Source organism: Lynx canadensis, chromosome A2 (genome assembly GCF_007474595.2).
Source record: "Lynx canadensis isolate LIC74 chromosome A2, mLynCan4.pri.v2, whole genome shotgun sequence".
Classification (NCBI taxonomy): Eukaryota; Metazoa; Chordata; class Mammalia; order Carnivora; family Felidae; genus Lynx; species Lynx canadensis.
The window spans coordinates 150209787-150232438 of record NC_044304.2 but is presented as its reverse complement, the minus strand read 5'-3'; the positions used below and the strand labels follow the sequence as shown (position 1 = coordinate 150232438).

The window sequence follows — 22652 nt, the reverse complement described above, 5'->3', positions numbered from 1 at the left end:
AAATTTGCCTAGAAAATTTATGTCTGTCCTGATGTCAACCAGTTGTTCATTCAGAGTAATCCCAAGGTGTTTTTAGTTTTACCTTTTTAACAAACAGCTTCAAATCTAATTTTTCAAATTAGAAAATTTTCTTCAAATTATTTAAATAATTTTCTTCAAATTATTTAAAAAATTCTTCAAATTTTAAAATAGATTAGAAAGTGTTTCCAAGGTGAGGTACGAAGCTCTGATACTCCTGATAGGTTACATGTTCACATCTTTTCAACAACGAAATCACAAAACAATGGGGTCATATTCCAAAAGACCTCTCCCCTACATGAGTTTCTTCTGAAAAGCAATTACATCCCCCTCTCTGTTGAAAATTCACCTTCATTGAAAGGAACACGTGATGTGTGTGGCTGAGGAAGCCAGCACTCATACACGCTCACAGCATTAGTGACAGCTCCAGCACGTTCTTGTAGTCTCCGTGGGCTCGCAGGATTAGTATTACCTTCAATCTGCAGCTTCTGCAGAAATTCTTTTTTTCTTTTTTGAAGTAAATTTTGTGCCCAGTGTGGGACTCTAACTCACAACCTGGAGGTCAAGAGTCACATGCTGTACTGACTGAGCCAGGTGCCTCTGCAGAAATTCTTCTCAGTTCAGAAATCCAAGTCCATTTTGTGAAGGTAGTTTAAATGAGGTAAGCTAGATCATCTGTAAATCCACTTCCCCAGTTATAAGTAAACTGGAAGGAGTCATAGTATGTGAAAAGGCAGGGGGTGTCCTCCCCTCTGGGGGTGGAACTCTTGCTCTTCCCTCAGGACCAGTCATATGTGGTTGGAAAGATGGACCGAGTGAAGGTGCCAGTGCCTGAAAGCATTATTATTATTAGTCAAGCTTCATTTCCTGTTCTTTTAACTTCATTTTATACTCTCTTGCTTTCTTTCCTTTGATCAAGCTTCTACTTACAATGCTTTTGTGTCCTCTCCACCTTTACCCAGAGTAATCTTCTCTACCTTTCAAGGCCAGCTCAAATGCTACACTTTTCTGAGATATCTTACTAGACACGATGGATGTCAACTGGAAGGAACTCTTGCCCTCCTGTGAAATCTTTGTTGCCATTTCAGATATTGGTCATATATTGCCTTGTTGTCATTTGTGTATCATTTTATCTCTCATGTCATGCTTGTTGAAAGCAAGGATTAGGTTCTATACACATTTTTAGCCCTCCTCCCCAATGTGCCTTGCATAAAGCATTTTTTTTTTTTTTTTTAGTAATTGAATTCAAGAAAGGCATATGGTATAAGACACTGAGTAATGGCAATTGTGAAGGCTAATTCACAATGATGAAAGCTAATTCAGTTCCTTGAATGTGAGGTGAACTGCCTGAGTTCACATGGATTTGTCTGAGTCAGACATGGAAAGGACAACTAGGCCAACCCGGTGTCATTTATAAAAGTTCTAGAGTCAAAAACAGAACAAAAATGGTGCCCAAAAGGACAGGTCAATGAAATGTGACTCAGTTTCATGAACAGGGAAAGACCAACAATTCTATACCAGGCTCATGAGTATTTACTGAAAATATGATGTTTAAAGTTATTAAAGCTTTATTAGTGGGAGAAGGCTACCCCAAACTGTGTTTCAAAGGTGCACGTGTTTTTTCAACGAAAGCACAAACAATGGGGCCATTCTCCACAAGCATATTCATAAGCTTTGTGGGTTGCTAAGAAGGCAGATGCTCCATACTGGCTTGTGAAAACCTGGCTATGCCTGCTGCCATGCTGCATGGGCCGTGGGGCTTGTTCTCTGGCCATGAGTTCTAGAAGCTGAAGCCTGATTGTTCAACAAGGGAAGAAATAATCTTTCAGGTTTAAGCTTCAATACTAGGAAGTGATGGAACAGAGCCATATGAAACCAACCTACGAGTGATAGTGGCAGCCTCAAGGCCATGCTTGGAGACAGAAAAGGGTTAGCAAAAAATATAGGAAGTAGAACACCAACCTTTCACATTTCTCTCAATTCCTTTCTACCAGAAGTTGTAAGCAACCACTAGTCAAAGCCTTCTCACCAACGTCTGCCTGAGGAGGTATCTAGAGAATTTCGCTCATTGGTCCAAAATGCAAACGTTTTAATGCATTTATTATAAATCTGTTTCTCATTCGTATGCTACTTTCTCTGTAGGTGGCATTATGTTGCAACTACATATGGAAAATCCCTTTAAGATAGAGCTGAAAAATGTGTTTTCCTAGTTAAGAAGAACCAAATGGTTATGGACACAAAAGATACTTGACTTTTGAACGTAGTCAATAATCAGGGGCTAAAGTCAAATTGAGTCAACTGGTGTTTTCCAGTCTGACTTGGGACCCTGGCCCGCTTCAAGAGCTTGTGCGCGAGTGTGTGTGCATAGGCACACTACCATCAGCCTGTCTCTGTTCTTGTCAGATGACGGGCCTTGGCTTGGCTCATGTTCTGGATTTTCCTCCTGCTCTAGGGTATGCGTTTGCCCCCATAGCTCCTCTTGTATCATCTTCCCTTGTAAATTGCTCATATCTCTCTATATTCTCTCTCCTCTCACTACCAAGCCTAGTGTTGGGTTTGGTCTTTTGCAATGTCTGTGGAAAGCAAAAATAATTCAGTACAAGTAGGTGAACAAAGCAAGTCTGATTTAGCTATTCCTTTAGAAATATTTCCAAGTGCTCTAGTCAACACTGATTCTATAATTCATTGGCTAAATTGTTGAGACAGCCAAAAAAAAAAAAAATAGCTGATCCCGCTGTATCAGGGGCTGTCTTGTCACTTTTACAATTCAATATCAGAGTTAGGCTTTTTAAATTAGTTTGATAAAATATCCAAAAGGCCAGTTCAGTTCGGTTATTAAATGTCTCAGAATGCTATATTGATTTTTTTTAATTAATTAATTTTTGAGAGAGGGAGAGACAGCTAGCCTGCACGTGAGCAGAGGAGGGGCAGTGGGAGAGGGAGTGAGAATTTTAAGTAGGTTCCATGCCCAGCATGGAGCCTGACTCAGGGCTCGTCTCGTGACTGTGAGATCATGACCTGAGACAAAACTGAGTCAGATGCTCAACTGACTGAGCCACCCAGGTGCCCCTTGATTATTTTTGATTCAGACATTAGTAGCCATGACCTTAAAATGACATTGTATCACAGGCTTGTGCTCTCTAGAGTTCTATTTTGAAACGAATTCTCTGCCTACCACTTATTTTGTAGTTTCTTTTGTGTCCTCCATTGGCTTTCCTCCTCAGCTTTGTTCTTTTCTTACTCACCATACTTGTCCAGGGTAATCTCATCGATGCTCATAACTTGTTAGTCAATTTTAAGGTGATGATTTTCTAATGTATATTCCTTGCTCAGGCTGCTCTCCTGAATTTCTAAATCACTGTTCTTCCTTGGTAATGAAATTTCCAGTAAAAAAAAAAAATTGAGAGCAAGGAGTTATTCTGGAAATTACATTATTCGTGACTCTTCCAAAATTGAAAACTTCTCCCCATGCTGATAATGCACTCCCAGATTCTATTTTTGAAGACATATGGTTTAAAAAAATTTTTTTTTAATTCCTCAGTCATATCATCCTATCCTGGCTACAGATAGCCATTACGCAACTTCAGGGTGTACAACTGACTTAATATTAAAAGAAAAGTCAAGTAAAGTAGCATTTATTAACTAAATTAAATACCAAGGGGTGGGTAACTTCCATAAACACAGAGAAGACATTACAAATAGAACTTCATTATTTATGACATTGAAAAGGATACACTGGTTTTCGACTACTCGGCAGAGAATTTCACATCTTACATGCATGAGAAATAAAGTATAAACAACACCCATGTGTCTCGAAGTTGATTTTGGTTGAAGGCACAATCCCCTACTGTTAGGCTTCAAGCAACTGAACTGAACCTACCAATCGGAGAAGAAACCTGTCTAACTGGTTTCATTTATATATTGTATTTTCTTTAAAGGTTTCAAAACCTCAGCAAGAAGAGCCCGGCCCTGCCATCTGGGGGCTGTGTGACACAATAGAGGATGCATTCAGAGTAGTGCTTCTCAATCTTGGCTGCACATTAGAATCACCTGGGGAGGCTTTTAAAAATCCCTCTGCCCAGGCTGTGCCCTAGACCAATTAAATCAGACCCACTGTGGGTATGATCTAGGCATTAAAGCTCTCCAAGGATTCCAGTCTACAACCAGGTTGAGAAACACGGATTCATAATGAGTGACTTAGGAACAATTTGGGTCAGTTGCAGTTATAAGGCAGTGTAGAATCATTCAGCAAATAAGAGTGGAGAGAGAAGCCACGGACAAGCACTTCAAGATCAGAGAGGAAGCAGATGGGGACACTCGTCCTTATGATCCTAGACGCCAGGCTCTTTTTGTTTCTTTTATTTGTTTGAAATTGAGGTATGTCAATATTTATAAGCAGAGACTAGGTGTTACGTAACTTAATATCGTGCAGAAAAGTTTTTAACTTTATTAAACATGGGTTAAATACCCTGAGTGGTATATTCTTTCCTCTTTCCATTGACCAAATTTGACTGAGTCTGGGGGCGCCTGGGTGGCTCAGTCGGTTAAGCGTCTGACTTTGGCTCAGGTCATGAACTTGCGGTTCGTGAGTTTGAGCCCTGCATTGGGCTCTATGCTGACAGCTCAGAGCCTGAGCTCTGCTTCAGATTCTGTGTCTCCCTCTCTCTCTGTCCCTCCCCCACTTGTGCTCTCTCTCTCTCTCTCTCTGTCTCAAAAATAAATAAAAGATTTAAAAAAAAAAATCGATCAAATTTTATGCCATCTTCGTTGGCTGGTGGGCAAGCCCTTAGAGGAGCAGGCCTGGCAGCTGGGAGCATTTCACCTCCTCCCCTGATGAAAACATGACAGAACCCCAAATTCCTATTCCTTCTCTATCACGGACGTCCTGTGTCAGGATGATGTTCTTAAAACTTGGCGAAGGATCCGTGAGGAAACAATTCTTACAGCCTGTTACGGAATTCGAACTGAACAAAAAAAGAGAGAGAGAGAGAGAGAGAGAGAAAAAAACAAAAAACTCGGTCGGGAACCAGCCAAACCAACGAGGTACCTGCCAAACCACACCTTATCCTCCTCAATCAGCAAAAATATCCTCCGCCGCCCGACTCCTCTTTACCTCAGCAACGGGAGCATGTTCATTCCCTTATTAGGACACTGGCAGTGGCGAGCGGGCCGCTCACGTCTGAGGCCCAGGAGCGGCTTCTACAACATGTGCAGTTCATCAAAAAACGAGAAAGAGGATAAGAGGCACCGAGGGAGGGGACTGGAAAAATTAAATCCTCGCTGTATGGGAGGAGAGTCTATCTTGGTAGGCCACAATTATGGTTTTGGATTAAAAAAAAAAAATTTTTTTAAAGGCCAAACCAAAAATCACAATCCTAATATTTATTTTTTTTAACGCTTTTTTTTTTTTTTTTTTTTGTAGGGTGGTTTTGAAACTCAGAAGTACAGTCAAGGAAATTTTAAGCTGAATGCTTCCAGGGAGTTGAATATGTATGATCAGTGAGTACCTGGTCTTAACCTTCGAGAAGGGCTGTCCCAGTTCTAGAGCATAAATCTGATCCTAGAAGTGTCATTTGCCTTTTTTTTTTTTTTTTTTTTTTTTTTTTTTTTTTTTTTACTGGGAGCAAAATAAAACCCTGTTCCTCCTGTCTTTCTGCTTGTCTCCTGTCTCATGGGGTGTCCTCATCCTGGCTTACCACCCTCTTCCTTTTCTTACAACGCACCACCATTCAAACCAGGCTCTTTCTATGATATCGGTGCAACTGGGAATGGCTTCCGGTCAAAATGAGACATTGCCCGGTTATAATCTGTGTCAGCAGGGCTGTCCTGTTAATCCATCCTGTTTAGTGGCTAAGCTGTTTTCAGAGCCAACTCACGAACTCAGATCCATCCAAGCAATAATGGATTACAATTCTAACTTTTTATAATTTACAAAACGCTTCCACCATGTACATATTCTAATGGGATCTTTAGAATACTGGTGAGATAGACACTGTTATCGTTCCCACCTCACAGTTGAGGAAACAGGCTCGGTGGAGCCAAGTGACTTGTATTTGGAGCTAGGACATCACTGTAATTTGGGGCTTTTCAGACTGCTGCTTTTTAAAAAAAAATTTTTTTTAACGTTTATTTATTTTTGGGAGAGAGACAGAGCACAAGAGGGGGAGGGGCAGAGACAGGGAAGGAGACACAGAATCTGAAACAGACTCCGGCTCTGAGCTGTCAGCACGGAGCCCGACGTGGGAGTCGAACTTGGGAACAGTGAGATCATGACCTGAGCCAAAGTCGGACGCTCAACCGACTGAGCCACCCAGGCACCACAAGACTGCTGCGTTTTTCTGTCTCAAAGATGTCACAGTATTATCGTGTTCTGCTCAGATGAGTTGCTCTGAAGTTTGCCAGAGAGAATTGAAGTCCTCAAGTTCCCCCAGGGATTTCTACACAAAGGGTGTTCAGGCCTCTGGGAGATTGTAGGAGGCCCCAGGAATCATGTCACCCATCCCTGGGGCTGGGCTGCCACTAACAACTAACTCTGCTAAATATGATCCTTGTTAAAGTTATAGGTAATATCTCTAAGGCTAAAAAGCCAAACACAACGGCCTTTGTCTATTAAAAAAAAAAAACAAAAAACGTAACACTGGTGATTAAAAAAAAAAAAAAAAAAAAAAGAGGGGGATATACTAGACCAGCCAACCTTGACTTTGAATGAGTGAAGCAAACAAACTGTTTAAGAAGACAAGGAAGCTTATTTAATGGTGATAATTCCCATCTGTGCCAGACTTACTAGATGTGAGGCAAAGGACAAGATACATCTCATCTAATCCTTACAAGAACGTTGAGTAGACATGGTTACTCCCATCTTGCACTCTAGATGAGCAAAGCCGACACAGAGAAGTCAAATCACTTGTCCAAGATGAACACACGTAGGATTTTAGCTACCTTCTGGCTGAGCCCCAAATTTGGGCTCTTTGCACCACTATACTACACCACATCTGCTTCTCTCCAGGTCTCAGTTCTTGACAAGATAGGATTTAGAAGTTAAGATATGGAGAAGTTCAAAGTCACTAGAAGAGTGTATTCGCTTTTAATTGGCATAAGAAAGTCATGTGATATTAATCACCACGAGATGAGAGGAGTTGCTAGTTTTATGGAAGACTAGATCTCCCACTGGGGGAAGAGGCACACTCACTGCCTCTTTGTGGGACTCAAAGTGGTATTTAGTCTCCTGTGCTGTTATATTTAAGATCAAGAGTCATGGACGATCTACGACCCTCTGCCGACCACTCCTCTCACCTTCTCCAGCCCTGCTCTGCCAGGAGGAGAAGGTTGCTCATCAAGCAGAATCTGATGTCATATTACAAATGCTGCCAGATTCTCCCACGCAGACCAGAGGTTGGAGCTGTGAGAGCACAGGCAGCGAGTAACATCGGTTAAGTGTTAAGCTGGAGAGAGCGAGGGAACCACCAGAAGCCTACTCAGCATGGAGCTAGGAGCCAGGGGCCAGTCATACACACACCCAGGCAGGAAGGAGGTGGCTGGGCCAGTGAATCAACCTCTCTGGCCTCATTTTCATCTGTAAAATGGACGTAGTGGTACTTAATTTGTAGTACTGTTGAAGGATTAAATGAACTACTATTTCTATTTTTTTTTTTTTTCAACGTTTATTTATTTTTGGGACAGAGAGAGACAGAGCATGAACGGGGGAGGGGCAGAGAGAGAGGGAGATACAGAATCGGAAACAGGCTCCAGGCTCTGAGCCATCAGCCCAGAGCCTGACGCGGGGCTTGAACTCACGGACCGCGAGATCGTGACCTGGCTGAAGTCGGACGCTTAACCAACTGCGCCACCCAGGCGCCCCGAACTACTATTTCTAAAGTGCTTAGAGCAGTGTTTGGCACATAGTAAGTACTACGTGAGTGTTAACCATTTTTATTAACTTATTATTATCACTGTCCTCCTCATCATATGGGAAATAGGTTCTGCGCCTATATGTTTTCCAAAGTAGACTGCTGTTTCCAAGCACAAATGGGAGAATTGAGCAGAAAGGCTTTTCTATCTCAAGAGCCTCAAACTCTTTTTCATTGCAAATATTAACACTAGAGAAAGCTCAGAAATGCAGAACAACTGCAGGGGAAGATTCTTATCTTCCGTTGGTATTCCCTTATTCCTCTTCTGTTGACCACCTTTTCTCTGGCTTTCCATTTTCAGGAGAGGAGGCTGGAGGGGGAGGATTGTGGTGAAAAATGTCCAATAAATGGAATGCCTTTTATCTCTCATTTTCTCCGTCACTCTCATAATCCATGTCACTTCTCATTAAAATGTAGATGGAAATTTATCATCAGACAGCTTTATCTTCCCATGCCAGAAAACGCACGTGTCCTACTGGAAGAAAATAATCCCCTTCTCTATTCATCTTTGGGGCTGGCTTAACACCCAACCTTAGTGAAGAATGGATGGTTCAGAGCTCTATGTGTGGAGGCTGGTTCTGACTTTCACTGGAATGGCTTTAGACAGACAGCCTGTCAGCGGAGGACCCAGATGTCCCGATTGCCCCAATATCCTCTGGCCAGCTGGCATTTTAACTGTACTGGGAAATTATTCCACATATCGCTGATGAATTAAACTAAGGAATATTGTGTTAAACTATTTAAAATCTTCCAGTCCTTGTGGATTGAACTGTGTTGTTTAAAAATGATACGTTGAAGACTTAACTCCCCCCTACCTCACAAAGTGATCTCATGTAGAAATGGGGGCTTTAAGAGGTAATCGAGTTATGATGAGGTCATTAGGGTGGCCCTCACCCAATATGATGGGTGTCCTTATAAAAGGGGGAAATTTGGACACAGAAAAGGATATTCATGGAGGGTATAAACTATGTGCAGAAAGAGAGAAGGTCATGTGAAGGCAGAGACTAGATTGATGAATCTACACCCTAAGAGCTGCCAAAGATCGCCAGCGAACCACCAGGAGAGAGGCCTGGCATACAAACTCCATTGCAGCCCTCAGAATGAAACCCTGTCTGTTATGTTCAGCCACCCAGTAGGTAGTACTTTGTTACAGCAGCCGTAAGAAACTAATACAGTATTCAGTTTAAGGCCTGAATGTTCTAATTTGTTAACAATTTTCCCCCTACAATTTCTAGCATTTTCTACTGTTTATTTAGGTCAGTGGTTCATTACATGTGACCAGCAGTCCATCCATCTGATTTCTTAAAATGCCTTTTATTGTAACTTACAAATCTAACCTCTCGTATGCTCAATTTTCACTTTTGGTGTGTTCCTTTTGCTCTTCTCATACCTGGGGATCTTGGTTAGGGATTTACCTGCAGCTCTGAGGTAGGATCATGAAACTCTGGCCTTCCTGGGCTCCCAGGGGCAGCTGGATGGCTGAGCCTCCACTCCCTGGATGGAGGGAATGTTTTACAGGATTCTCTCCCAGCCCCTACATCTTCAGATCCAGGAGAGGCAGACTCATAATACTTCCCTGGCCCAAAACTAATGTTGAAGTAAGGTCAGAAAATTAAAAATGTATACAGGGGAGGGAGAGAAAGTGGAAAATAAATCTTTCCCATGACACTAATTCCTTATGGGCCTGGAACACATGGTTCAATCTATGACTGCAAGGCTATTTCCCTTGGGGTGAAACCTAGAGGTTGTACATGCTTCCTGGCTGCCCTTCACCCAATGAGTTTAAAATGAGGGCTCCCCACTAGGCTTCAGTCTGAGGCGCTTTGACCCCTTTGTGAGCAGGAAGTGTTCACTACTCGGCTAACTAATACCAGAATAGGTATTATCAGGCCTCTCTAGGATGCACATAATTTGCCCAACTTTTAGAGACCACAGCAAACTTTAAAATGCAGAAGTAATGGTCAGGTTTGTTACATTCACTTTTGGGAAGTCTGTATACTCATACTATATGTTGAATTGTGTCCCCTCCAAAAATATGTTGAAGTCCTAACCCCCAGTACACCCTCGGGCTATGATCTTACTTGGAAACAATACTTTTACAGTCATATCAAGTTAAGGTGAGATCATTAGGGTGAGCCCTAATCTGTCTGGCATTCTTTTATTTTTCGTTATGTATTTATTAAAGAATTTTGTAAATGTTTATTTATTTTTGAAAGAGAGACAGAGCGTGAGCAGGGCAGGGGCAGAAAGAGAGGGAGACACAGAATCTGCAGCAGGTTCCAAACTCTGAGCTGTCAGCACAGAGCCCGACCCCATGAGCTGCGAGATCATGACCTGAGCCGAAGTTGGACGCTCAACCAACTGAGCCACCCAGGCGCCCCTGTCTGGCATTCTTATAAAAAGGGAGGAATTTGGACACAGAGACAGACACAGAGGGAAGACGATGTGAAGAGAAATAGGGAGAATGTCACGTGCAGTAATGGAAGCATCGGTTCTATGCTGCTACCAAACAGGGAACATCTGGGGCTACCAGAATCTGGAAGAGGCAAGGATTCTTTTCATACAGGATTCAGAGGCCCTGCGGACACCTGAACCTCAGACTTCTAGCCTCTAGAACTGTGAGACAATTAGTTTCTGTAGTGCTAAGCCACCCAGTTTGTGGCACTTTGTTATGGCAGCCTTAGGAAGCTAATACAACTCATCACATGCTTTTGTGATTACCCAGAAGCTACCTCAGATTCATCGCTGTGGCACCCACTCATGCCAATAATTATCACTGTCAACCACCCTCCCTGCCCACCTCCCCACAACTTTTTGAGCACTTACTAAGTGCCAGGCACCATGCTAACCATTTCACATGTGGTTTCCTCTTCTCATACATGAATAAGCTGAAAAACTCAGCAAGATTAAGTAATTTGCTCAAGGGCACACAGTTAATAAGACGATGCAACGAGAAGCTGAATCCAAGTTTTCTGGATTGTGAAGTCAATGTTCCTCATTCATACTCTCCTCACTTGTGAAGATCACTCAAGGGCTGGTGTCTTCCAAATCCCTGGCAAACAAATCTCCTCTTCTTACTACGTCCTCCTTTATGACGTGTCTGGTTTAGGCCAAGTAGGAGAAGCAGTAATTCTATATTTTGCCCCCAAAGTCCACTTTCAGCAAGTTTCCTTTAACTTCAGAGTTATCCAAAGTATAGCAGTATGGGTTACCATTTTTAAGTAGTTAGTAAATGGAACAACTCAAAACTGAGACGAAGCATTCCTCTGATTTTTCTGGGTTAGATGGATGCTTCATGGATGGATGTGACATGTCAATCACAAACCCAAGTTCGGCTGCCTTTTGCCCTAGCAGTAGTTGCTTTCTGTTGGCATAAGATAGCAAGCTACCCCTCCTCTGGGGTTTTTAGGAAAGGGGGTGCTCAGAGGGAAGGGAAAGATAGGAAATGTGATACAGATTAAGCACCCGCTGTGGTTTACATGTTTGTATAGCTAGTTCCACTCTTCATTAAACCTGCAGGGCAGATCTTCTCTTCTCTTCTCTTCTCTTCTCTTCTCTTCTCTTCTCTTCTCTTCTCTTCTCTTCTCTTCTCTTCTCCCTTTCTACTTTTTTTTTTTTTTTACAGGTGAATAAATTTAGACCTAGTGAAACTAAGTGACCTTCTCAAGGTCACACATTTCATAACAAGTAAGTTCTAAACACAGATGTGGGGGGCGCCAGGGGGGCTCAGTCGGTTAAGCATCTGATTTCGGCTCAGGTCATGATCTCACGGTTCATGGGTTCGAGCCCCATGTTGGGCTCTGTGCTGAAAGCTCAGAGCCTGGAGCCTGCTTCAGACTGTGTGTCTCCCTCTCTCTCTGCCCCACGCCCGCCCCCCTCCCCGCCCCCGCTTGTTCTCTCCCTCTCTCTCTCTCTCTCAAAAATAAATAAACATTAAAAAAATTTTAAACACAGATGTGGGAGTCAGGATATCTGGCTCTAATTTCTCATCTGTCAAGAATGTGCCCATTTTGTGCTTGTGAAAGCTGGGTCTGGCCAATAGAAGGAGAACTGAGACCCTTTCCTGAACTAGCGGTGCTGTTTCACTCCAGAAAAGTCATCAGTGAGAGGGCAGAGGTGAGAACAGTCCCTCTTTACAGCCATCCTTTCTTCTCCCAAGGCTCAGTATGTCTCAGCACCCCCAGGCCTCACTTATTCATTAGAATATTGTGTGAAAAGTCTTATTTCTTTTTTTTCTAAAGTTAATTTAATTTAATTTTAATTTCTTTTTTAGAGAGAGAGCATGAGTGGGTGAGAAGGGTGGGGGGGGCGAAGAGAGAGAGAGAGAGGGAGAATTTTTTTTTATGTTTAATTTTTAAGAGAGAGAGAGAGAGAGAGACAGACTGAGCGTGAATGGGGAGGGGCAGAGAGGCAGAGAGGGAGACACAGAATCTGAAGCTGTCTCTAGGCTCCCAGCTGTCAGCACAGAGCCCGACATGGGGCTCAAATTCGCGAAGCATGAGATCATGACCTGAGCCAAAGTTGGACACTTAAACGACTGAGCCACTCCGGCGCCCTGAGAGAGAATCTTAAGCAGACTCCTTGCTCAGTGCAAAGCCTGAGCTTGATCTCACAACCCTGGGATTATGACTTGAGCTGTAATCAAGAGTAGGATACTAAACTGACTGGGCCACCCAGGTGCCCCTGAACAGTCTTTTTCAATTCAAGTCTTAAACATATCACTCAAACTTATTAAATAGCTGTGGAAATTATCTACCCATAAGCTACAAATGTCATGATACCAGCTTAAAGCTAGCTTTAAAAAGTTGCTTAAATTTTGTGCACTTTATGCATTTTTTCTTTGGAAAATACAGGGTAGTTATGAGCTGTGGCTGTTGGTGTGTGGGTATTGCTGATCTGTATAAAGAATGTCTTCACTCTTTACAGAGTAAAGTGTCAAATTTATTTCCTTTTCTTTGGAGTAAATACAGTCCTTATTATATTACTATTTTATTTTCCCTCTGTTACAGAGTGAAAGGTAGGGTATTTTGGAGAACTGAATTCTAGAAAAGGTGAGTGTAGACATTCCTTGTAAGGATCAGAAAGTAGTCACGGAAAGGTAAAGAAAAGATACGGAGAGCAAATGCAGCAGGCCAAGCTAGCCTGTAAGAGGCAAATGTGTAGGCACTCAATAGGAATTCACCAGCATAGAAAATATCAGACTAGAATACCAGCCTCTAAACAGGAAATCAGGACTTAACAGATGCATTCTAATCAATGTGTGAGATGCAGTTTACAAGAAAGTTACAAAGAAAAAGTGAAAGATCAATGAGAAAAATACCACATTTTCTCTAGAAGTTTATTGTTTTAAACCTTCTTAATAATTTTTAAACATGTTAATATTTGTTTAATGTCTATTGTTTTTATTTTTTTTATTTTTAATGTTTATTTATTTTTGAGAGAGAGAAAAGAGAGAGATAGAGAGACAGAGCATGAGTGGGGGAGGAGCAGACAGAGAGGGAAACACAGAATTTGAAGCAGGCTCCAGGCTCTGAGCTGTCAGCACAGAGCCTGATGTGGGGCTTGAACTCACGAACTGTGAGATCATGACCTGAGCTGAAGTCAGAAGTTTAACCGACTGAGCCACCCAGGTGCCCTGAATGTCTGTTGTTTTTAATAAAAAGTCTTTAAAACAGCAGAAATTAGTGTTTATAAATCCAGCAGGCTAGAGCCGATACTATCAGGCAAAGCATACTCCTGCACAAACAAGCTCACGAGTTAAAAGCCTACTGATCACCTAGCTGCTTCCTTGCTATTGTAACCAGTAAAAGTATTTAACGGCAGAGGAGTGAGGATGACCCAGCTGAGCTCCCAAATACAAACCTGGTTACAACATCACAAACAAATGCCACTCTGAGATTTTCACTTATGAAGTTGCATAATATTATAGCCCATGCAAGGATCTTTTTTCCGACTCTATAAAGAACAAATGGTCCCTCCAAGTTGTTCCTCTGATATTAAATTTTAATTGGGAAAAATAAGACTATTCAACAATAACTGGCACTTGTTTTGTACTCAATAGTTTCCGTACACTTTAACGCACATCATTATACCGGATGGCCTTGCAAGTTACACAGAGCAAGCCTGACCATCTCCATTTTATGGCCGTGTGGCAGCAAGCTGACGTGGCTTCCTTGAGATCATGGTGCTGATCACTGAAGGAGCTAGACCAGAACCTAGACCCTCTGATTCCCATCTGAAAAAGCCTTTCCTTGAGCCTCCAGGCTGACTCCTGCAGCGGCCAGCCGGTGTGGTCACTAGGCTAGCCGAGCTTCCCAAGCTGCTCTGAAGGCAGCCAGTTGAATCAAGATCATGTGATATGTTTGGTGGGTTTCGAACTTCAGTTTGGGACTCAATTTGCAGCTTCCGAAATCTACTTAGTGGGTCATGACAAGCATTTTTAAGTGAAATTAAAAAGTAGAGAAACTATTAGAGGGCAGAAATCTAAATCACTATCTTGAAAAGGACTCTCGCACTGTTGGTGGGAATGCAAACTGGTGTAGCCACTCTGGAAAACAGTGTGGAGGTTCCTCAAAAAATTAAAAATAGATTTACTCAATGACCCAGCAATAGCACTGCTAGGAATTTACCCAAGGGATACAGGAGTGCTGATGCACAGGGACACTTGTACCCCAATGTTTATAGCAGCACTTTCAACAATAGCCAAATTATGGAAAGAGCCTAAATGTCCATTGACTGATGAATGGATAAAGAAATTGTGGTTTATATACACAATGGAATACTACTTGGCAATGAGAAAGAATGAAATATGGCCTTTTGTAGCAACGTGGATGGAACTGGAGAGTGTTATGCTAACTGAAATAAGTCCTACAGAGAAAGACAGATACCATATGTTTTCACTTTTATGTGGATCCTGAGAAACTTAACAGAAGACCATGGGGGAGGGGAAGGGGAAAAAAAAAGTTAGAGAGGGAGGGAGTCAAACCATAAGAGACTCTTAAAAACTGAGAATAAACTGAGGGTTGATGGGGGGTGGGAGGGAGGGGAAAGTGGGTGATGGGCATTGAGGAGGGCACCTGTTGGGATGAGCACTGGGTGTTATATGGAAACCAATTTGACAATAAATTTCATATTTAAAAAAAAAAAGAGAGAAAAGGTATCTGCACTCCCATTGTTCCCTGAAGCATTATTCACAATAGCCAAGGGATGGAAACAACCTAGGTGTCTGTTGATGGATGAACAGATAAAGAAAAGTGTGAGATAGATAGATAGATAGATGAATGAATATTATTTGGCCTTTAAAAGGAAGGAAATCCTGCCCTTTGCAACAACATGGATGAACCTGGAAGGCATTATGCTAAGTGAAATAAACCAGACAGGGGAAAACAAATATGGTATGGAATCACTTATATGTAGAATTAAAAAGAAAAACAAAAGGTCAAAATAAAATGGTGGTTGCCAGGGGTTGGGGGCTGGAGAAGACAGGAAGAGGCTGGTAAAAGGGTACAAACTTTCAGTTATAAGATGAATGAGGTCTGAGGATCTAATGCACAACATGGTGACTGTAGTGAATAATACTGTATTATATAACTGAAATTTGCTGAGAGAGTAGAACTTGAGTGTCCTCACAAAAGAAAGAAAGAAAGAAAGAAAGAAAGAAAGAAAGAAAGAAAGAGGTAAATATGGGAGGTGATGTACATATTAATTCACTTGATGGTGGGGGGGATCTTTCACAATGTATATGTATATGTATATGTATATGTATATGTATATGTATATGTATATGTATACCAAATCATCACACTGTACACTTTAAATACATTACAATTGTATTTGTCAATTATACCTCAATAAAGCTGAAAAAAAAGAGAAGTCTGTAGTACAACTTTAAAAAAAGAGAAGTATTAGGGGCGCCTGGGTGGCTCAGTTGGTTAAGTGTCCGACTTAGGCTCAGGTCATGATCTCACAGTTCCCGAGTTTGAGCTCAGAGCCTGGATCCTGCTTCGGATTCTGTGTCTCCCTCTCTCTCTGCCCCTCCCCTGCTCACACTCTGTCTCTCTCTCTCTCAAAAAATAAACATTAGAAAAAGAAAAGAAAAGAAAAGAGAAATATCCAAGGGCACTGTACATAGTAAGAGTGGGCACTGTTTTGTAAAATACTCGTTTCAAATACATTTATGTGTGGGTATAAATGTACGATACTGAGTCACAAACTTAAGTGTATTATACTTATTTTAAGGGTAACTTAAAAGAAACTTGTATTTCTTTCAGATGATCAGAGGAAAAAAGGAACGAGGGAAAACATGAATGCAGCGAAGCTGATCAGGCGGCTGGACCGCTCTGCTGGCAGCCGGAGCCCCGAATGGACCTGGGAATGTGGGTGTTGTGAGGGGCAGGGGGGCTGGAAAAAAGATCCCTGCTGTCCTGAAGTGGGCGGGAGGTTAAAAGACGAGATAATCTTGAAGCCAGAACCTGTGTTTGGTCCTTTTTTACGTTCTTAGTGCTTAGTCCGGCAGCACTAACTGGCATAGGAAACCCTGAATGAATATTTGTTGAATGAATGCATGGAAATGAGTAAGGTTTACAGATTTTTAAAGGCTCCTCTTAAAAATTCAATTAGGCTTGGAAATGAATCCAAGCAGGCTACATTTATGAAAAGCTTGTTTCCAAAACCTTAATTTGCAAATTGGTTTTTGGAACTTCAAACATCATTATACATGGCAGTTGGGATCCCAGGCCAGCCCACAACCACCTTTTTAAGCCTGAGATGTATCTGAAGCTAATACTGAGAAGCAAAGCTGCGTTTCCATGGGAAAAACGCATCCACATCATTCCAGTTAGGAATGCCAGGAAGCAAATTAGCCTCCAGATGGCAGAGAAGCACCTCCCCTGACCCCATTCCTCTTGCTGCAGCTGGACTGGCCTCTGCGAAGCCATTTCTGATGGGCTGGGAGGGAGGCGAGAGGCAGCACAGTGTGAGAGCTCATTTCCTATATAATGCCCTATGTTTCTTTGATTCCACGGTTTTAAACTTTGTGTACCCTTCCACATTTGTTACAGAATGTGGCACAAGAACAAAACTTTCTCATCGTCAGGATACATAAAAGTATACTTCTTTATGAGAAACATGACTCTTAATGGACTAAAAGCATGAATATTTACAAGAAACATGAAATTTTGACTAAAGGAAGAGACTTCATGAGTGAGGGCTTTGGGGAGATGAGAAAAGTAGTGGTGAAAATATCAGATTGCAAGTGACAGAATCTCTCAATAATCTTACCAGAAACAAATTACACAGCACCTTGAAATCTAAAGACCTGAAAGACCATTCACACCTGGCCTGGAGATAACATGGCTGTGTGTAGGGTCTGGCATTCAGGAATTTTAATGTGTCTCATAGAAAAAAAATTCTGCCAATCTTGCTTTGTAGGCAATGAAACTCAGATCAATTATCTGATGCAAATGTGGAGGAATTTAGAAATCATTTTGTTGGGCATCTGTTTTGACATTTAACCTAATACTTCTTCCAAAGCAAAAAGTGCTGAAATTTTGTATGTTCAAATGACTCCAATGAAAAGTGTGAACCTGGATGAACTGAGTTTGGTTTATCTAATAATAAGAAATTCAAAGGACTTTTTTTTTTTTTTTTTGGCATCAGCACCAAGCTGGAAACTGAAGATTCAAAGATTCAAAATAGTTCTGGCCTGCATGTGAATTGCCATCTCTTGTAGACAGCACAGGCATGCCCACTACTAACTTGAGTACGAGGCTAATAACATAGGGCTGGACAAAATTTATTAGTGCAGAGAGAGACAGGGACTGAGGAAGGTTTGCAGAGGAAGGTAAAATTTGACTGGGGCCTTGAAGGACAGGAGGGAAGTCCGAAGCAGACGTGGTAGGCCGCCTTCCTCCCGCCCCACTACCATCCCTTCTCCACCCCACCCCAGCCTACCCACTCCAAAACTTCTCTGGAATCCCAGGTTTCCATGGAATAGTTCAGGAGCCATTGATCTTGTTTAATGCCTTTATTCCAGATGAGGTGACCGAGGTACATGCGGGTGTTCCTGTGTAGGGAACAGAGTGAGCCAAGGCACGGAGGTGGCCGGCGCACGATGAATTTGGGGAACAGCGCGTGATCCAATTCAGCTGCAGCAGGGACAGGTCGAAATGGAAAGGAATACTGAAGGCAGATTATAGAGAATTTTGAATGCCACATTAAGGAGAGTGGGTCCCCTTCTCAAAGGTGGTGGGGGGAGGGACAGGATGAGAAAGGGGAGAGAGACTGAGGCCAGGACCAGATAGGAGGCAGTTATAATTGTCCAGGTGAGAGGCAATAACTGTTGAAGTTCAGGAAATGATAGAGTGAGTGAAGAGTGAGAGAGACATGGAGAAGTAAACTGATAGAACCACAGGCATGATGGAGCAGGAAAACTCGGACAACTCAGAACTGAGAGTTGAGAGAGAGACACAGGACACTGGTGGGTGTGCATGCACACAGATTGGGCTTTTTTCCAGCATTCCAGGCCCTGTTGACCAGCTGTGTAACACTGGGCAGACCCTTCACTATTATGTGCCTCAGTGTCCTCCTCTGAAATAACGGCATTAAAAAAGACCAGTGGCTTCTGAACTGTTCCATGGAGATCTAGGATTCCAAGGAAGTTTTGGTGGAGTGGGCAGAGTGGCGTGGGGTGGAGAAGAGATAGGGAGTGGAGTGGAGGTAAGCAATGGGGCGTGATTTGGGAGTGCAGTAGGGGAGGGGTCTAGGTCCTAAACTACCTATTCAACCAGAACATCTCTTGTACTTAACAGAATTCCTTGTAGCGTTAAATTTGCTTAAAACAAAAACAAAAACAAAACAAAACAAAAACCTAAAACAACTCGTTTGATAACCACTGGCCTGTGGAGATAACCTCTAAAACCCCTCTGAGCTCTCACACTTGAGAGATCGCACTTATCGAAAGGGGTGATCCAAGATATCTGCTAATGTACTGGAGGTAGGTCTCATTTTCGGGACCCCATCGAGTTCCGCTGTTTATTTGATTAACTGTTGCACAAACGCTGGAACAACTGGAACAACAATTGTCATGCTGAATCGGTGCCAAAACTCTCAAAAATGGGAAAGATTTACTGAAAGGCCATTTGGTATTCTTACTCTTGTGTGGTACCTTTTCCCAAGACCCAATAAGTTTTCCAAACCTCATAAACACCAGCGTGAAAAGAGCTCTTGCCTGCAGTACAAAGGCACTGGCTTCGTTACTGACTGTTGTCTGGCTTTGGGTAAGTTGAGTTACCCCTCTGGGTTTCGTCTCCTTGTCTATAGAATGAGAACATCGCAGCAAACAATCCTAGAGGCCCCTTCTAGCTTTAACATTCCAAAGTTTCATGATTCTAAACCTTGGAGCCTGTTATCTGAACAATTCCCTGATCAATTGCATGTGCTCTCAATCTTGTTCGGTCACAGTCAGATGGTCAGTATATTAAGGGCTTTGGGCTGTTGACTTTAAGGATTGGGCAATGTGTGCTTTAGCCAAGATCTCTGATTCCTGCAAATGGATCATTCTGAGCAAAGGGCTCAGGTCTAAATTAACAGCAGATCTTCAGAAACACAATACTTTGTGGATCAGTATTTGCAGTAGAGAAACCCTGTGCCTAGGTAAAACCCTTACAAATGGTCTACAAACCACCATAGAAATGGAAACGAGGAAAACCAATCGAACAACCACGAAGTTTAGACCAGAAAGTTTCATACAGGTCTGAAATTTACACACTGCCTGCCTCCCTTTGCCTCCTGATTTCTCCTCTCCCCTCCCTCTCCCACAATTAAATTTTTTTCTTTTCTCTTCTCTCTTTTACAAGAACAATTCCTTTGTAAAAAGAAAGAAAAAAGAAAAATTTAAAGCGAAGAGGCAAAGTGAGCACTCACTGGGAGAGCGCGGCCAGGCTGCGTCTTCCCTGCAATCCGGATCCCCCGAGCATGTCTGTAGCTGGAAGGGGTGGCGGGTTGCTGGAGGTGCTGAGACTCTCCTGGCAGTCAGGGCGTGGGCCGGGCCCCCGGAGGTGCCATGTTTTCTGTGGCTGAAATGCAGTGTGCAGGATGCTCCGGTGTTCTCCCTTTGTGTTAACACTTTGGTCTGTCCCTGTGACGAAAGTCTGGGCTTGTCCTCAGCCAAATCTACTCCTCCCCACCCTTTCCCTCCGCATAGGATCATCAGAGAGCTGATTGTTATTTTTTACTGTAATCTCTCTAATAGAGGCCCATCCTGTTTAGACTGTAAAGGGTGAAGATTGCTTCGAGATTTCCAGACTGTTATTAGTGGGTACTAGGGGCCAGGATTCTCAGTAGCTTTCATGAAGACTTTATATGATTAATTACAATTATTCCAAGGTAGAGAACTAGTCAAAGGAAAAGACAGTGATCCATGTGCTCAGCCTTTTGGAAAACAGTTGATCATGGGATCACTTGCGTGCCGAATCTCACTCTGAAGAGATCAACAGAAATCAGCCCACCAAAAAGTTCACATGGGTGCAGTTCTCAGGCCCTCATTCTGAGCTCTGTTCTCAATTAGCACTGGTGTAGGTGCTTTCCAAAGCAAACAGTTCCCACTGAGAAATCAAATCTGAGAAGCTCCTCTTAGCCCTTTTATCCAGGGAAAGATGGATGCATGATATAAAAATGCAAACCAAAGGCAAAGGGAAGAGAGACGGCTCTATCAGTGATCTGCTGGGTTATACGGGGTGTTTGGTGCTCACGCCCCTCGGTAAAATGAGGGCAAAAGCCTGCCTAGGAACATGTTGCAACAGTCTGCCTGGTCTGCACCCATCGCACTCTGGTGTGGTGATCTCATCAGCCAAACCAGGCAAGGGAGCCTGGTCAGCAACAGCTTGGGAAGCAACCAAATTCCAGTCCCTGAGGAGGGGGTGGTTGTTGATTCTATCTGGAGATGACATTCCCTCTGGGCTTGAGTTATGAATACGTTTCTTCATCTCTAACAGGCAAAGATCAGATTGGTGCTGCGGAACGCGGATGCATAGGACTTTCTGTCAAATGAGTAGAACAACTCAGTTCTCACAACAGAAGGTTGAGATGAGTCTTTTGGTAAATAGCAGGAGAAGCCATCAACTCCACACACTGAGAGCCCCCTTCACAGAACGAAAAACATCTTTTGAGAGCTACAGCTTTGTGTCACAAACAAGGGCGCAGAAGCACAGAGCGTTAGAACAGTTCGCCAATGTCAGGGAGCAGAGCCACATCATTGACCTTTGTACTCAACTTAGAGAAGTTTCATTCAGATAGGTTAAATGCTCTTGTCATTTCAAGCAACTAGGAAATTTTGGTTGTTTTCCTGCTTAAATACTATGCTGTCATCAAAGTCAGAGTTTATAGAGTAAATGCAGTTTAATGAATTTCAAAGTTAACTATCTCCATATATCATGACATATACACATTTAAACATCTCTCTGATTATATATATTGTCACTCAACATATGCTGACTATATAAAATTCATGAGACACTCATAAAAATAGAGCTATGTCTGCCTCAACAGAATTCTCACTGACCTGGCTTGAGTTTATGGCTCCAGAGCTGAGATAGAAACATGTATCAGGGCATTTTGCTATGCTCCTTTCTACCAAATTTTGCACATTGATTTTTTTTCCCTTCACCAAGCTCAGTGTTCTGCTGTGGCGGGCAGAATGATACTCCTCCCAAAGATACCCATGTCCTAATCTCTATAATTTATGAATATGTGCAATATGCAAAAGGAACTTTGTGGCTGTAATTAAGTTACAGGCATTGATATAGGGAGATGATCCCGGATTCTCCAGATGTGTGTTCAATCTAACTGTATGGGTCTTTAAAGTTGGAGAGCCCTCTCTGGCTGTGGTCAGAGAGAGAGGTGACTACAGTGGAATGGCCAGAGAGATGTGACATTGCTGGCACTGAGGATGGGAGGAAGGGGGCCAAGAGGCCAAGATTGAGGGCGGCCTCTAGAAGCCAGCAAGGCAAGGAAGTGGGTTCTCCCCTAGAGCCTCCAGAAGGATGACGCCCCGCCCGCACCTCGATTTTGGCCTCTTGAACGTGTGTTGGGACTTGGAAGCTTTAGCATGGTAGATAATCAGCGTGTGCTATTTGAAGTCACTGAGCTTGTCGTTATTTGTTACAGCAGTGATAGATTATTAATAAATACATTTGCTTACGGGCCTCATTTGACCTTGGGAATTCATTTCAGCTCCTGATTTCCCCTTCCTCCCAATACACTCCAATCCTAAGGTGGCAAGCATAGTTTGGCTGTATTTGGAACGAGCTCATAAAATGGAGTAGCTTGGAAAAAATTCTGTTATTTTTCCAGATCAGTCTTATCTCTCTCTCTTTATCTCTTTCATCACACACACACACACACACACACACACACACACACACACACACGCAGGCGCACGCACGCACACCTTACCTTCCATGGGGGAGAGCAAGAATTTGGTAATCTTCCACTAACACGCTGACATTCGTGTACTAAAAGTATGCTAGTGGTGAGCTGTATAAAGGATATCCACCAAGCTCTTTTCCTAGCCCTAAAGATAATAGGTAAATCATTCACACTCTTTGTTGGCACCTTGTTACTAATGAAATGTATTTGGGAAGTAGCCGTCTGTCTTTAGCCTGTGATAGTACAACTAGCAGGTGTCCCAACTTGTGCTACTTAGTAGTGTACCAACACAGCAATAGTGAA

The 22652-nt window shown here is 42.6% G+C and overlaps 1 protein-coding gene across 13 annotated transcripts in view; it reads right to left on the bottom strand.

The window, feature by feature from the left end:
* CALD1 (caldesmon 1) overlaps positions 1–22652 on the bottom strand; it is a 188924-nt gene that overhangs the window by 55114 nt on the left and 111158 nt on the right. Inside the window, exon 1 of one of the 13 annotated variants that reach the window (XM_032592455.1) lies at positions 19848–20083. The exons of 10 other annotated variants lie outside the window; for them this stretch is intronic. In XM_032592455.1, the coding sequence (XP_032448346.1) occupies positions 19848–19900 (53 nt within the window). In that variant the 5' untranslated portion in view covers positions 19901–20083. Of the gene's footprint in view, positions 1–19847; positions 20084–22652 lie in introns of those variants that run through there. 2 more of the 13 variants (XM_032592454.1, XM_030308484.1) reach the window with 2 other exon arrangements.